At 40.0% G+C, this 14039-nt stretch overlaps 2 protein-coding genes across 2 annotated transcripts in view; one reads left to right on the forward strand and one right to left on the reverse strand.

The window, feature by feature from the left end:
* Positions 1-7444, forward strand: part of LOC137124266 (neuronal acetylcholine receptor subunit alpha-7-like) — a 38650-nt gene extending 31206 nt beyond the window's left edge. The window contains exons 7-10 of the mRNA XM_067499081.1: positions 135-329; positions 844-930; positions 2501-2610; positions 2800-7444. Of these exons, the coding sequence (XP_067355182.1) occupies positions 135-329; positions 844-930; positions 2501-2610; positions 2800-3396 (989 nt within the window). The 3' untranslated portion in view covers positions 3397-7444. The remainder of the gene's footprint in view (positions 1-134; positions 330-843; positions 931-2500; positions 2611-2799) is intronic.
* Positions 7445-10824: 3380 nt separating this feature from the next.
* Positions 10825-14039, reverse strand: part of dnah6 (dynein, axonemal, heavy chain 6) — a 55990-nt gene continuing 52775 nt past the window's right edge. The window contains exons 81-82 of the mRNA XM_067499205.1: positions 13719-13941; positions 10825-12428 (exon numbers count right to left, since the gene is read on the reverse strand). Of these exons, the coding sequence (XP_067355306.1) occupies positions 12325-12428; positions 13719-13941 (327 nt within the window). The 3' untranslated portion in view covers positions 10825-12324. The remainder of the gene's footprint in view (positions 12429-13718; positions 13942-14039) is intronic.

A 14039-nucleotide genomic window follows, 5' to 3' on the forward strand; every position in this document is an offset into this window, starting at 1 on the left:
CAACCAGTGCCATGTATGTAGGGCATAAAGCTAAATGCTTGTTTGAAATGTGAAAATGTGTTTGAAAATGATTTAGCTTAGCAGAACTGTGAACTGGGACTTTATTCTATGTGTTTTGGATCTGACCCCCCCAGGTGTTCCAGCTAAGCGCAATGAGCTGTATTACGACTGCTGTAAAGAACCCTACCCTGATGTGACATTCACTGTCACCATGCGGCGTAGGACACTTTACTATGGTCTCAACCTGCTCATCCCTTGTGTTCTCATCTCTGGTCTGGCCCTGCTGGTCTTCCTGCTCCCTGCTGACTCTGGAGAGAAGATCTCATTGGGTATGGCATAACATAACACATGAACACACATTGTCTCACACTAACACATAAGCAAAATCCTTCCTGATTATAATCATACAAGCCAACAAAACTGTCTTTTCCCCCTTGTTATGGTGATCACAGCCCTCTAGGTCCTTATGCTATTGCTCACCCATTTATTTTGTCACTGCTCTATGCTAATTCTGACATTATGGTTGTGGATTAGCATTTGTGTTGGATTTAATTCATCAGAAGATGAATAACAGCTCCATAATAAACACGGCAAAGATTTTCACCTGGGCCTGAAAATGTCAGCTTGTTTCAAAATGCCATTCAGTGAGACAAGGTCAGACAGCAGTAAATATATAACGGTGAGTATTCCCTAGAGGATGAAATATTCCAAAATAAATCCACAGCTCCATTTATTTTAAGCACTCGCAACTCAACATTTAAGGGAAAATTAGCCCATGACAACCGACTTCTTCCTTTAGGTGTTGCTCATCTCACTGTGTACTGTCATTTTCTTCTTCTTCAGGCATCACAGTGCTGCTTTCTCTAACAGTGTTCATGCTGCTGGTAGCAGAGATCATGCCTGCCACTTCAGACTCAGTTCCTCTAATTGGTAAGACACTAGTGACTGCTCACGCTTCTGATTATGTGACTCTGAAAATGATTAAGCAATGATTTTCAAACAAGTACATGTGTCTATTCAGTTCTTCTTAATACATCCATAATTTGGATAGAAAGCAAAAAGTTTCCATTTACTTTAGAAATCCCATAGCAAAAAGAAGTAAAATATTATTAAAGTTCAATTTAAACACAACTTGAACATCATATGGATGTTCATTGTGTGTTCACAAAGTAGTCGGCAGAATCTGGCCTCTGGTGAATCTGTAGTTCTGGTTCATGTGTTGATCTCATTATTTACATCCTCTGCTATTTTCCAACATATCTGCAATCGTTAGACACACTAACAATGGCAGTGCTTTGATTTTAGAAGTTGTTTTTTTTCTGTCCTGGTAGATGAAATTATGTAACATGTTAAAAACACATAATCGGGAAAATGAGAGGAGCACACACCATAACCACAGGTATATACTGGGAAATTTGTGCCACTGAGATTTGTCCTATCGACTGTTAGTTTTTTGTCAGACAGGCAGATAAGGTGGAAAACCTGATGGATGCAAAAAATAATTTACCCTGCAGGGGGCTGGCCATGACAGGCTGTGGTGTCAAAACAATATTCAAAACCCCAAACTCACACCACATGGCAGTTCGTAGCAGAAAAATGTCCACATCTTCCCACGGACCGAGCAATGTGCTGCGGCTGCAGAGGGGGGGTTGGGGGGGCTGGAGGGGCTGGCAGTGGTAGGTTGCTGATGCAGGATGTAGGTTATGCTCAGTGCACAAAACCAAAAGTTTATCTCATTTAAGACCATAGTGATAAAGACCAGAAGAGACAAAACAGTTGGCCAGGATGAGGGAGGAGGGGCTACAAACAAAAGCTGATCCAGATTATTTAGCAGCTCACAGATAAAACAAAATCGTTAGCAAACTCACATGTTTTGGAGCAGATGACCCATTCCACATGGAACAGATCAATTCAAGACTAAATAAAATGCCCCTCAGCCAGTTTCATAGAGCTACAGTTACACTCATGACACAGAAATGTAAATTAAATATTGAGATTGGTCCCCCTTATTAAAAACAGAAAAGTCACATTTTGTTTGGATCCAGCTGTGATGTCAGCAGCATCATGCTGACATCGCAGCTGGATCCAAACAAAATGTGACTTTTCTTTTTCTTTCTGTGGGGAAAATATCTCGTGTTTGTGTGTATCGGGGTGTGTGGTGCCGGTAGCATACTATGCCTACAAGCATATGTTTTGCATTTTCATGTCCTATTGGCTTCCGATGCCTCCAAGTCTGTCTGTGTTTTGGTGGGTTTGAAAATTAAGAAATAAAGTGTTAGTCATCCTTCTACCAGCCCTTGTGGTATTATGACCTTAGGTTTGTTGAGAGGAAAAAGCATCCAACTGAAAGATTTGGCAACAGCTCTGCCATCATACTACACTTGTCCCTGTTTTCTTAATATGTGGACACATGTATTTCCAAATTCAATTGCACATTTAAAATAACTACTCTTCATTGCCTCGTACCGAAAGTTTGATAAACTTTCTTTTCCTTTTTCAGCGCAGTACTTTGCTAGCACAATGATGATTGTTGGTTTGTCTGTGGTGGTCACAGTCCTGGTACTACAGTTTCACCATCATGACCCCCATGGCGGGAAGATGCCTAAATGGGTAGGTTAACTAGCCAGTAACTGTTTAGAACAGATAGGTAAAATTTGAGCTGCCCAACGCACTACTTAATAAACGCAGTTCATTTTAACATTTGATCTGCTCATCTATAATCCAACATAATCTCTCCTGCTTTTCTCACCTTTTTTCTCCAATTCCATACTCCATCCTTATTGCCTATACTTAATCCAGGTTCGAGTCATCCTCCTTAACTGGTGCGCTTGGTTTCTTCGCATGAAGAAGCCTGGAGAGGAAAGCAAAACAGCTGTGAGCTCCAGTACACCTGGGACCTACAAATACACACACCCTCCTCCTCACCATACCAGCACCAGCAGCATTCAGATGAGCACCATACCAGGCCAGGCCTCCACCCAGTCAACCACAACCAACGGCAACATGAATCTGTACTTTGGATATCACGCAATGGTCACAGACAACCCTTCTTTTCCGCCGAGCACGGAATCAGGCGTGGTGGTGTGCGGCGGTGGAGGAGGCAGCCACCTGAACAGCTCCTCGCCACACGACATGCACTCGGAGCAGACGCGACAGACTCTGCTGCTGGAGCAGATTCCGGAAATTACACAGATCCTAGAGGAAGTGCACTACATCGCCAGGCGCTTCCGAGAGCAGGACGAGGGAGAGGCGATCTGCAGCGAGTGGAAGTTTGCAGCGGCGGTGGTGGATAGGTTATGCCTGGTGGCCTTCTCGCTCTTCTCCATCATCTGCACCTTCACCATCCTCATGTCAGCTCCCAATTTCATTGAGGCTGTGTCCAAAGACTTCACATAAGGCTGATCTCTTCCCTCTCTGAGATGCAAAAACAGAGGTAAAGCTAACATTGTAAATCCTGACACATCTAGGACTGTGGCACACAAGCCTCCCTGCTATTAAGTAACAAGATCCTGGCAATTTAAGTGTTTTTACTAATCACAGGACTTCAGGATAGGGCCGGGCGATAAAAACCTCAGTAATTACTACGATAGAGAACCCTTGGTACAGATGATAAACTGATAAGTCATTTTATATCAATAAATGTTCTTCACCTGAGTCAACTCTTTTAAACAATCATCCAACCATAAAAATTAGCTGGACGATCCTCACACTTCCACATTTTTGGCTGATAAAGCATTGAGTTGTGCCTCTCAGATGCCTGAACATATAATTGTGGATAATATAAAATAATATCAAGGTTCTTCTAGATTTTCCAAATAATTTTAGACATATTAAATCCAATTCTGATGATGAAAATGCAATTTATTTAGCATTTGATTTTCGCATTGGGAAAAGGATGTTCTATGGTGCCAAAATTGCTTCACTGCCCAGTAGCAGTCCTGCTGATTACAGTCAGATGTCCTGACAAGACAAGCAAATTGTGGTGACAAGTAGTCAGGTCGAAACCCCGCTGGTACTGTAGAGCTGAATTTGTAAAATAATTCTTGTAGACATACAAGTGACTCTGTGTTCAGACATTAATATTGGCAAAATGTGCTAAACTGACGCTATTTCCCATTACAAAATGACAACATCCAGCTAGCAGCATCGCATTTTATGCTGTGCTAAATGCTGCATTTACTGTTCAAAATGACAAAAGTTGCTGCCGTCTCGTCACTTCAGCTGTTATTGACGAACATCAACCGTCTCTGTTGTAAAACTTTAATAGGACCGAGTCTTAATGTAGCTCAAGGAAATCCAGTGAAGGGAGACATCTTCCCTCTAGAGGATCCAGTCACGCCAATTTCAGATGGCACATTCTCCAAGTGAGGTTCTGTTTTTATTTTTTTATTTATGTCTTGGGTCCTTAAACTTATAAAAGTTCAAACTGGACTAGGACCTTAAGTATTTGGATCACGTAGCCTATGAAAAATAAGTGTATCAGACTGAGCTGGATAGAGCTGTTATTTTACTATGTCTTTGAGTCTACATATATTCATTAGTAATAAAGGATTGAAATTCATGCCAAAAAATTTGATCAGGATATTTCTCTTTAGCAGAGGCCTCCATGTAGAGCATTTAAGCTTGAGGTCTAACAAATATGTTAAGTGTATGGTCTTCTTCATTTATTGTATTAAATGTACATATGGATGGATACTGATCAATATCAGTCAATATAAAAAACAACTAAGTAATAATATTTTTGGACATATCGCCCAGCCCTACCTCAGAACCAAATTTTTCCTCATATTTGTCAGTAATTTCTGGATACTTAGGGGTCATCCATTTTAAAGGTGTATGGGTTTTTGGTTTTAAGGCAACGGTGTACGGTTTCCTTAAACGGTACCTGCAGCAGTTAGTGATGTAGAAAGTCACAGTGATGCACTTTTAATCTTCATCTCTGCTGCACCACATCATTTACCTGCCAAAACTTGGGCTTTACATCTCATCAGACTTTTCTTTTTTCACCATGTCCTAATGTGTTCCGCAGTTAGACTGGTTCTGGCGTTTTTGAGAGTAACTAAAAAAGAAATGAGTCATTAATGATTATTTCTCCTTTTCAGTGTCCGGTATAGATTAAAGGTGAAGGTGATGTATGCAGATTACCTATTTTATTCTGCAATTTGTGCCAAACACAGAGATGATTAGTTTAATGCCAGTTCTGAGGCAAAGAGAAGTCTTTTCTCAAATTTGAGAAAACGGAAAATGCAAATATGTGCTTTTGTTTTCTGCTTTAAAATTTTGGATATTGTGCATCTTTTTCACACACCGTATGTACAGTTTCTCACCGGTTACTTGCCTGCCAAGCCATCCTCATTGTTTCCTTGCCCTTCTGGTTTTGCTTCTCATTTTTCTCATGTACAGCTCAGATTCAGTTCATGTTTCTATAAATGTGAAAGTTATTAAGCCATGAATCAGTTCAGATGTGATCCCCAAAAGACTCTTCAACTCATCTTGTGCTAAATAGTATATTTAGCGTTGTTACTATGTGATTCACGTAAATCTCTCACATTCATTCACAATGACTTTATCTTTTGAGAGTAATTTAGTGTAACCTGACTTGTGTGTTAGTTAGACAAGGATGAAGAAAGAACATAACAAATAAATACTGACAGACAATATACATTCTTGTGAGTTTTGTTTATGTAGAGATGCAGTAGAAATGCATTTGGTACTTGTCTTCAGTAGTGCTGAGTGCTTTTTGTTTTTACTCTCTAATACTCAGTGAAAAGCAAACACTTTCTTCTATAACCTCTAGCAACAACATGCAACATGGATTACTGGATGACCCTTTGTAGCAGAAGTGTGTTACTGTACATCTTGTCTCCTCTCACACCCTGTGTCCCCTCTGATTGTCAGCAGTACATAAGATGTAAATTCTCACTTTTATGTCAGCAACAGAACTCAGAGATGTCTTAGACTTGGCAATTGACCATCTGAAATGAAATATCACCAGGAGGGCATGTAGAAGGGCACACAAATAACACACAGTTTAGTATTTGACTGCTGCAGAATTAGTCACAAAAATGTATTTCATGTTGTTAGTTAATCAAGTGGCCAAATGCAGACAAATATCTGCCAGCCTTTGACTGTCTGTAGTACCATGTCAAAAGATGAAGCCAATGTTGGCTGAAACAGCGATCAGCCATATCAATATGACCACTGACCACTAAGGGAATAACATAGATTATCTCCTTACAATGGCAACAGGAAGTGGGTGAGATATATTAGGAGAAAGAAAGTGAACATTTTGTCCCTGAAGCAGATGTGTTGGAAGCAGAAAAGGTGGGCAAGCGTAAGGATTTGAGGAACTTTGATAAGCCCTAAACTGTGATGGCTAAACAAATGGGTCAGAGCAACTCCAAAACTGCAGCTCCTGTGGGTGTTTAGGTCTGCAATGTTCAGGACCTACCAGAGATAGATAGCAGATGTGATATTTATTGCTCATTTGGAATTGTGCTTCAGTTCATGACATCAGAGCGTTAATGTATTTAATCCATCGATCATTACTAATTTATTAATCAAGATCAATAGATTGAGGTATTGACTTGGCCTCCAGATTCTCCAGATTTAAATCTAATCAAGCACCTCACCTCAAGTGGGATGTATGGGAAAAAATCTTTGTAGGCCCCATTTCACAACTTACAGGACTAAACAAATCTGCTGCTGGCAGCTTGTTCCCAGATACCACAGCACACCTTCAGAGGATTGGTGGAGTGCATGCATTGACAGGTCAGGGCAGATTTGGCAGTGAAAGGGGTCATATGTAATATTAGACAGGTGATCATAATATTATGGCTGATCTATGTACATTCCATGTTTTGAAGTTCTTGTTGTGTGAACAAACAACTTTTTTTTGATACACTCTTTTGTTTTGTTTTTTGTCTGTCCAAGTATACGGGGGGAGGGGGGGGGGGGGGTCTTGCTAGTCAAATAATTATGCTGTGTAATAGATGTCAAGGAAAACTGCCAAAACCTTGATCGTTGGCACATGTTGGAAAATGTGAATTGTAAAAGAGACTAGCAATGACTCATGGGATGACAAGTGTGGTCTTGTACTCAGTCATGTTCATGTTATAGTATTTTAGTTTGTCACATAAGAAGCATTTGTGGCACTGAACAAAGTGTGTTTCTAAGACTGTACCACACAACTAGCTCAAAACTCTGTGCCGCAAATGTGAAACGGGGTTGTTAATATTGAAAGGACACTTCAAATGAGGGTGTGACAGGCTTTTTGTTCTTTTTAATAACTAGTGCTGTATTTTGGTCAACTTGAGTGTATTTCTTTGTGGCATTTTCTTTTTTGGCCTTTCTCCAAGTCTGATCTATTTTCATTTGAAGGGTGTACAAAAAGATCAGTGTACATGACTATTTTGAGAAAAATAAAGGAAAAATGTGCTAATTGCTGGCATTGAGCGGCTGACATCTTAATTCACTAAATAATACACTTGAAAATACTTTCGCTCACCAAAAGTTGTCAGATTGTTCTTGCTCTTTTCATGAAGTGAATCAGTTACAACAGGGTTGATGTAGTCGGTCTAAGTGGACAGGCAGTCTAATGACAGCTTGTCATCTGATGTCTCTGGTTAATCATAGCATGTTATTGCCAAGTTACATAAAATGTGACACTGACACTGACAAAAAACAGGAAATGCACATTTTACTTTACATAAGATTAAAAAACATTGCTTTAGTTTATCGTAGCGTGAAACTTTTACATTTTTCTCTACTTTTCTATTTATATGACCTAAAACATAATCCAATTTTCAGTGAAGATGTAATACTAGACAAAGGGAACTTAAATACACGGGGTACAAAATGACATTTGTTAATCCATTCACTAACAACAAATTGCCCAATCCCACTTATTTATGTGTAACAAAAACATGTGGACCTCTAAGGACCACTGTGGCTTAGTTGGTACAGCAGGTCGTCCTCAAACTCTAGGGTCAGTGATTTCCTGGCCCTGGCCTCACGTCAGTGTCCTTGATCAAGCCTCTTGGATCAATGAAATATTTAAAAACATGTAATTTGTAATTTGGGAAATCGGAGTCTGAATTAATGGGATGACAATCAGGTGTGAGTCTGGCTGTTTTTCTTCTACGTAAAGAGAAGAAATCCAGGTCCTCAGTATCAAAGTCGGATCTTGTTACAGGTTTGTAGAAATAGCTCATAAGCCAGCAGTCAGATTACCAAAAAATTGTAAAACAGCTAACCTGACCATTCAGTGGTAACACACCTGTGCACATGTATTGGTCACCAATTAACACATTACTGCATAAATGTAATCTCTACGAATTATGTAGCAATTTCTACCCTTTCCATTCTTGACGGTGTGCCAGTCTCATCTAACTCTCATCACCAAATTCTATGTGTGTGTTCAGGGACAATCATTTTGTTGCAATTTAATAGAAAGTTTAATAGAAATGTCAACAACTGAGCTCAGCATGTGTTGATTTATGAAACCAGGCAGCTCTTCTATGTTGATCACTTTTTTTGCGGTTGATGTTCCCTTTTGATTGATCAACAAGAACTGACATATTTTCCTATTCTATCACTGCCTCGTGTCTTTGGAGAGGAATATTAATTCGCCCTGGCTAAATTATCACATTTCATATACCTTTACATCAGAGGTTTCCTTTCACAAAATGCATCTCTGCACCCAGAGCTGGTGCTGTAGTTTGACCTGAGCTCAGATACAGTGTGTGGACATCTATCACAGTCACTGAGGCTCCGCAACCTTCCTCATTTCCCTGCTGCAATGAATGTCTGGGCTAGACCACATCAGGGGGGTTCCAATCTCCCTAACCTATGATTTTAGCCAGGACATTTGGCAGCTCACACACAGACACCCACCCACCCACACACACAGACACACACAGAACAATTGTGGTGCTCAGCAGAGTGATGACTTGTTACAATTGGTCAAATCTAATCTCCAGCTTAACCACATGCAGACAGACAGCTGTGCATCATGCCATGCAAACACACAAACAAATGCACAATCCTCCCATTAGCCAACAAGCTGAAGTGACAGAGTCAGTGTCCCCACTCCACCCTTCCCCACATTCTGTCTCAGTGCTGCTCCCCTGTTTTGGACCAGAGGTGGAACAGATCACTCGAGCTGTGAGGAGAGGTTTATGCCATTCTGGTAAATAATGTTTGCTCTTTTTGGTGGAACTGTTGGAATAGTTCTCTGCAATTTATGCAGTTAGTGAGAGTTTTAAGTTGGCGTTTACGTTGTAAATAAATTAAATACACATTCACACGTCTCTAGTTTTCAAGTGGGGATTCTGCACTAGTTCAAGTCAAGTACAAGTGACTTTATATCTCAGCATGACAGAAGTATAAGACTTTTGTGAGATACTGTTCATACTCAGTCTTGTCTTTTACATAGCTCCTTGTTATGCATGCAAACGTGGGTATTAGTCGAAATAGTTATGTTTTAAGACGAGAACTTAAATTCATATAGGGAAGACTGGAATTTTTTTTTTGCATCATTATTAAACATCGCATACATACAGCACATTCAGAATCTGTAAAAAAAAAAAGAGCTTGACATTTCATACTTTTGCTGAGATTAAAACGAGCACAAATACAGGAAAGCATGGGAAACAGCCAGCTAGGAGCCAATTATCTCTGTCTGAAGGTAATGATATATAGATCTACATTTTTTTTTTTTACCATTCCTTTAAATGTGAAGCAAGGCAGTCACAATTAAATGAGTCATAACCTGAAAGTCACTGCTGTGGTGGAACTTTTAATGAAATCATTTGGCACCGAATAACCTGTCTGACCTACAAAGTCTAATCTGGTGTAAGCAAACACCGGGTAATCACACATTTTCTGTTCAGCCCAAATAACTGTTGTCAGCCTCGTTAAACCAAATTACTCATCACTTCAGTTGGAGCACAAACCTGACGGGCTATCAATCTGTGCTATTTGTTATTACTAACATGTCAACTGGACATTAAATATTCATGTGAACAGCTGTCTTTGCTGTCCTAAAGCTGTTGCCATCAACTATTTCTGCTTAATATCACAATAACACACTCTTTTATTGTGTCCCCAGCCCACTCCAACAATAAAAATAAAATAAAATGAATTCCAAAATCTCAATTTTCCTTTGAACCCATCTGTTTCAGACATCAGCCATGTCCTCATCCATCTGACTTAATCCACAGGGATGAAAGTGCGTGTGGGATGATAAAACATTGTTAATCTGGTTTAAGAGTGACTGGGGCATATAATCTCATTTACTCCTTAAATCCTTTTCCACCCTCTTCATTATGACTCCAATCTTAACAATAATACAGTATATTCATAGTTATTCATAGTGCATAAACTTGACTCATAAAAGGATCAGAAGGAAGTTTATAAAAAGAGGAGGTCAGTGAATGTTGCTGTTGATGATACAAGAGCTGCAGATAATCATTCATGTGTGAAGCTGTGTGTGCGATCACTGTGGATGCACTAGTTCAAGCCAGAACTAATTTAAAACTGAAGTCAAATGAACTAGTGCATTCAAAATGCAAGCAAAACATTTCAGGGAGGAAAAAGTATAACTTACCTTGCTTATATCTGCATGAAGCTGACATTAAGAGGTAGGTTTTTACCTCTTCTCAACTCCACTTTTGGAGGTAAAACGTGAGTTAGAAACCTGTACAAAAACAAGAGATACCAGTCCAGTTTATAACATGCTTGTGATTAGGAGTAAATGAGACTGTATACACTTACCAGCCACTTAATTAGGTACACTGTGCCTGGACCCCCTTTTGCCTGCAGTACTGCCTTAACTATTTGTGGCATAGATTCATAGATAAGGTGCTTGGGGACATTACTTAAGAGTTTTTGGTCCATATAGACATATTAGTTGCTGCACCACATGTCAAAGGTGAGGTGCTCTATTAGATTGAGATCTTGAGAAATGAGACCACCTGGTTGGATTAGGAAACAGTTAGGTTGCCCAAAGGCGACAAAATCTGAAAATATAAATTGTGCAAAACTTGTTCTTTAAATAATAAGGTTATGTGCAACTATAGTTTCCAACTAAGGAGACGGCAAGGTTTCAAACTAAAAGGGGTTTATTTTGGATAATTGGGAGAGAAAACAATGGAAAGTCACTGCACTTGGAGGACAGAAAAACACAGGCAGTAAAAGGTGAGAACTAAACCAAAACTAAGAATCAGAACATAAACTTAAATACAGGAGTCATGACCTGGAGAAAGAGGGAAACGGGGGGAAAGGAGTCCAAGCGGGGAATAGATCTGGGGGCTTGCTGTCCAGTGGCTTGCAACACAATGTTAACAACAAAAACAAATGGACAGGGAACTGAGGGGAAACCTGGGTTAAGGAGGCAGGGCCACAGGGGAAATAATCAGGGCTGATGACAGGTGGTACAGAGAACTGAAGGACAGGGTGTAGGCTGAGGGGCTACGAAATAAAAGCACGCAGCAGGAAGGGAAGCTGGGGGAAACGGGGACAAACTGAATTAAGGGAACAGACTTGTGACAATTCCATCTTGCCATTACTTGAGCAGCAAGGTGTGGAGGAGGTAGTGCGTGTGAAATTGAATGCGTCTGCATCCTACCCCAATACTACAGTGGGTGCACTAAATGTGCTATATTTTATGTGTGTGAGCAACACATGTCCTTTGTGACACAGATACACTGCTGATGTGTGTGGAGGCTGTGGCAGAAGCATTTCATCATTTCATGACCATCATGTCTTCTCTTTTCTCAACTCATCGCTCTGCTATGTTTTTTTTTTCTTTAGTGAAGCATTAACATTAATGTGTCTACACATCTCTTTTTTTAATCCACTGTAAATATTCTGGTGACAATCGTTTTGGCTTCCCTTGTCCCAAGGCTACAGTATATGGGTACTGTAAATTTCAATAAGCACATTTAAGTATTAAATTTATGCTCAGTGCGACTAGAACACCCCAGTATTGAAATACATTGCATGGTGTTAAAACTGTATAGCTGTAATGTCTCATCTTTAAAGATCTAGTTGTACTACAAGACTCTTATCAAGTGTCAGCGGTATAAAACTTTGTTGCTGCATAAGGTATGATATTATTTTGACAAAAGCAGAAAGATCAATCAGGCGAAGCACAAAAGCCTTTATTTGAGTGTATGTGAAGTAAGTGCACTTGCAGCATAAATTGTGCCTGTGAAAACCTTTATAAATAATTACACATACGATACAATGGTAACTCAAGGTAGTGCATGGAAGTATATGTTGCAGTCACATTTAAAATTCCTTTTGGTCTGTGAATAAAACTTAATTATCCAACTGGCACAGGAGAGCAGATGCTTTTGATATCCAATAGTCGCTGGGTCGCTTGGAGGGAAGCAGTACCGTCACAACAAAGTTAGTTGAGTGGCCTGCAGGGAGATAAAAATGAAGGCTATGAATCAAAATAAATATTATTTACAATGCTTAGTCTTGAGAGGACCATCTCTGTACACCCATAACTCCAATCGTGTTGTTTATTTATTCATACCCACATTAGACTCTGCTAAAGCCAAAGTTGAAGCTAATTGGGGGAAGATCATGCTGTGGTCCAGCAATAACTCCCCCAACACTACTACCAGACGCCCTCCATGCCAGAACACAAGCCAGCCAACTGCTTGGGGCCCCAGGCCAGTGCGGGGCCCCTGAGGGCTGGCAAAGGTTAAACTATGTACAGCACTGAATGTGTTATCAGACTCAGACCTCCCTAAGAGGACCCCGACTGTCACTCAGTTGCAGGTAGCACATGATTCGCCGTAAACCAACAGGCCTAATGAAACAACTAAAACCAGCTGACAAAAATGAAAAGGAGTTATTATTCTGGGAGCGAAAAAAGAAAAACAGGAGAAAGGCCGATAGGGGTAAGTGGAGCATAAAAATAATAAACTAAAAATCGTTAGCTAAGTGCTGTTAGTTTAGTTGTAGTTGTGGTGAACAGACCACATGACAGACAACTTCCTCTGGTATCACATTGTTTCTTTGGTTTACTTTTAACCATTTAACACAAGTTAACTTAGCTAACTAAGTTAGCAGAGCAGCCTAATGTGCCAAGCATTGCTGGAGTCACCAGAGGTCAACTTGTTAGCTTAGCTAGATGGCAACAAATAATCAGCTAATGCAGACAACTAATGAAAGCTGTGTCCAACTAAGCTAACTGTCAAGCTATGAACGCTAAGTTATGAAATTTAGATTTAAATTGACAGTGTACTATAAATCACTACTATGTGATACTGTATCTTATTGTGCAGTGTGATGTATTTTATTGTATTTTCCATATCTTAAGCATAGCGGTTTTATGATGCATAAAGTTTTGCCTAGGGCCCCAGCAGACCCAAGAATCGCCACTAAACAAGTATCTTTGGTGGTCTGACCATTTAGTGTGGACTAGTGTAGTTGATGATGGTATCATATCAGGCTACATAACCTGCCAGATTATGTTTAACCCCTGTTGTTTTCATTTTTGTTTTGCCTGGAATTGGCAGCTCTGAATAAAACTAACTTAGAGCGATTACACCTTTGAATCTGGCACCGAACAACACAACAGACATTTTGGCAAATTTGATACCAGTTACATTTTTTCAAGTAAGACAAATATGTCACAAAAATACTTTAAATGAAAGACCCTAAAGTGAACGAAGATGTCTGTATGGATCGGTTTTTACCAGTGGTGGACAGAGTCCCAGCTCTAGCTGAGGTCTTGTACAGAGGAGCGTGATAGAGGTCAGGCTCAGGCACATAGTTTTGCTGAGGCTCAAAGTGCACCACTGGCAGCATGGCGTTCATCACACGAGGAAGTGCATCCTCAATCACCATGTTGTCATCATCCCAACGACTGGCATCCATGAACATACCATGCACAAGCACACCGTCCTGTGGCTCTGGTAACTGTTGTATACACAAATAAAAACATGCTCACAGTACTTGATCCAAGCAAAAATTGTTCCCAGCTGTTTACAACCATCTTAACCTCAACACTACCACAA

Source organism: Channa argus, chromosome 3 (assembly GCF_033026475.1).
Source record: "Channa argus isolate prfri chromosome 3, Channa argus male v1.0, whole genome shotgun sequence".
NCBI lineage: Eukaryota > Metazoa > Chordata > Actinopteri > Anabantiformes > Channidae > Channa > Channa argus.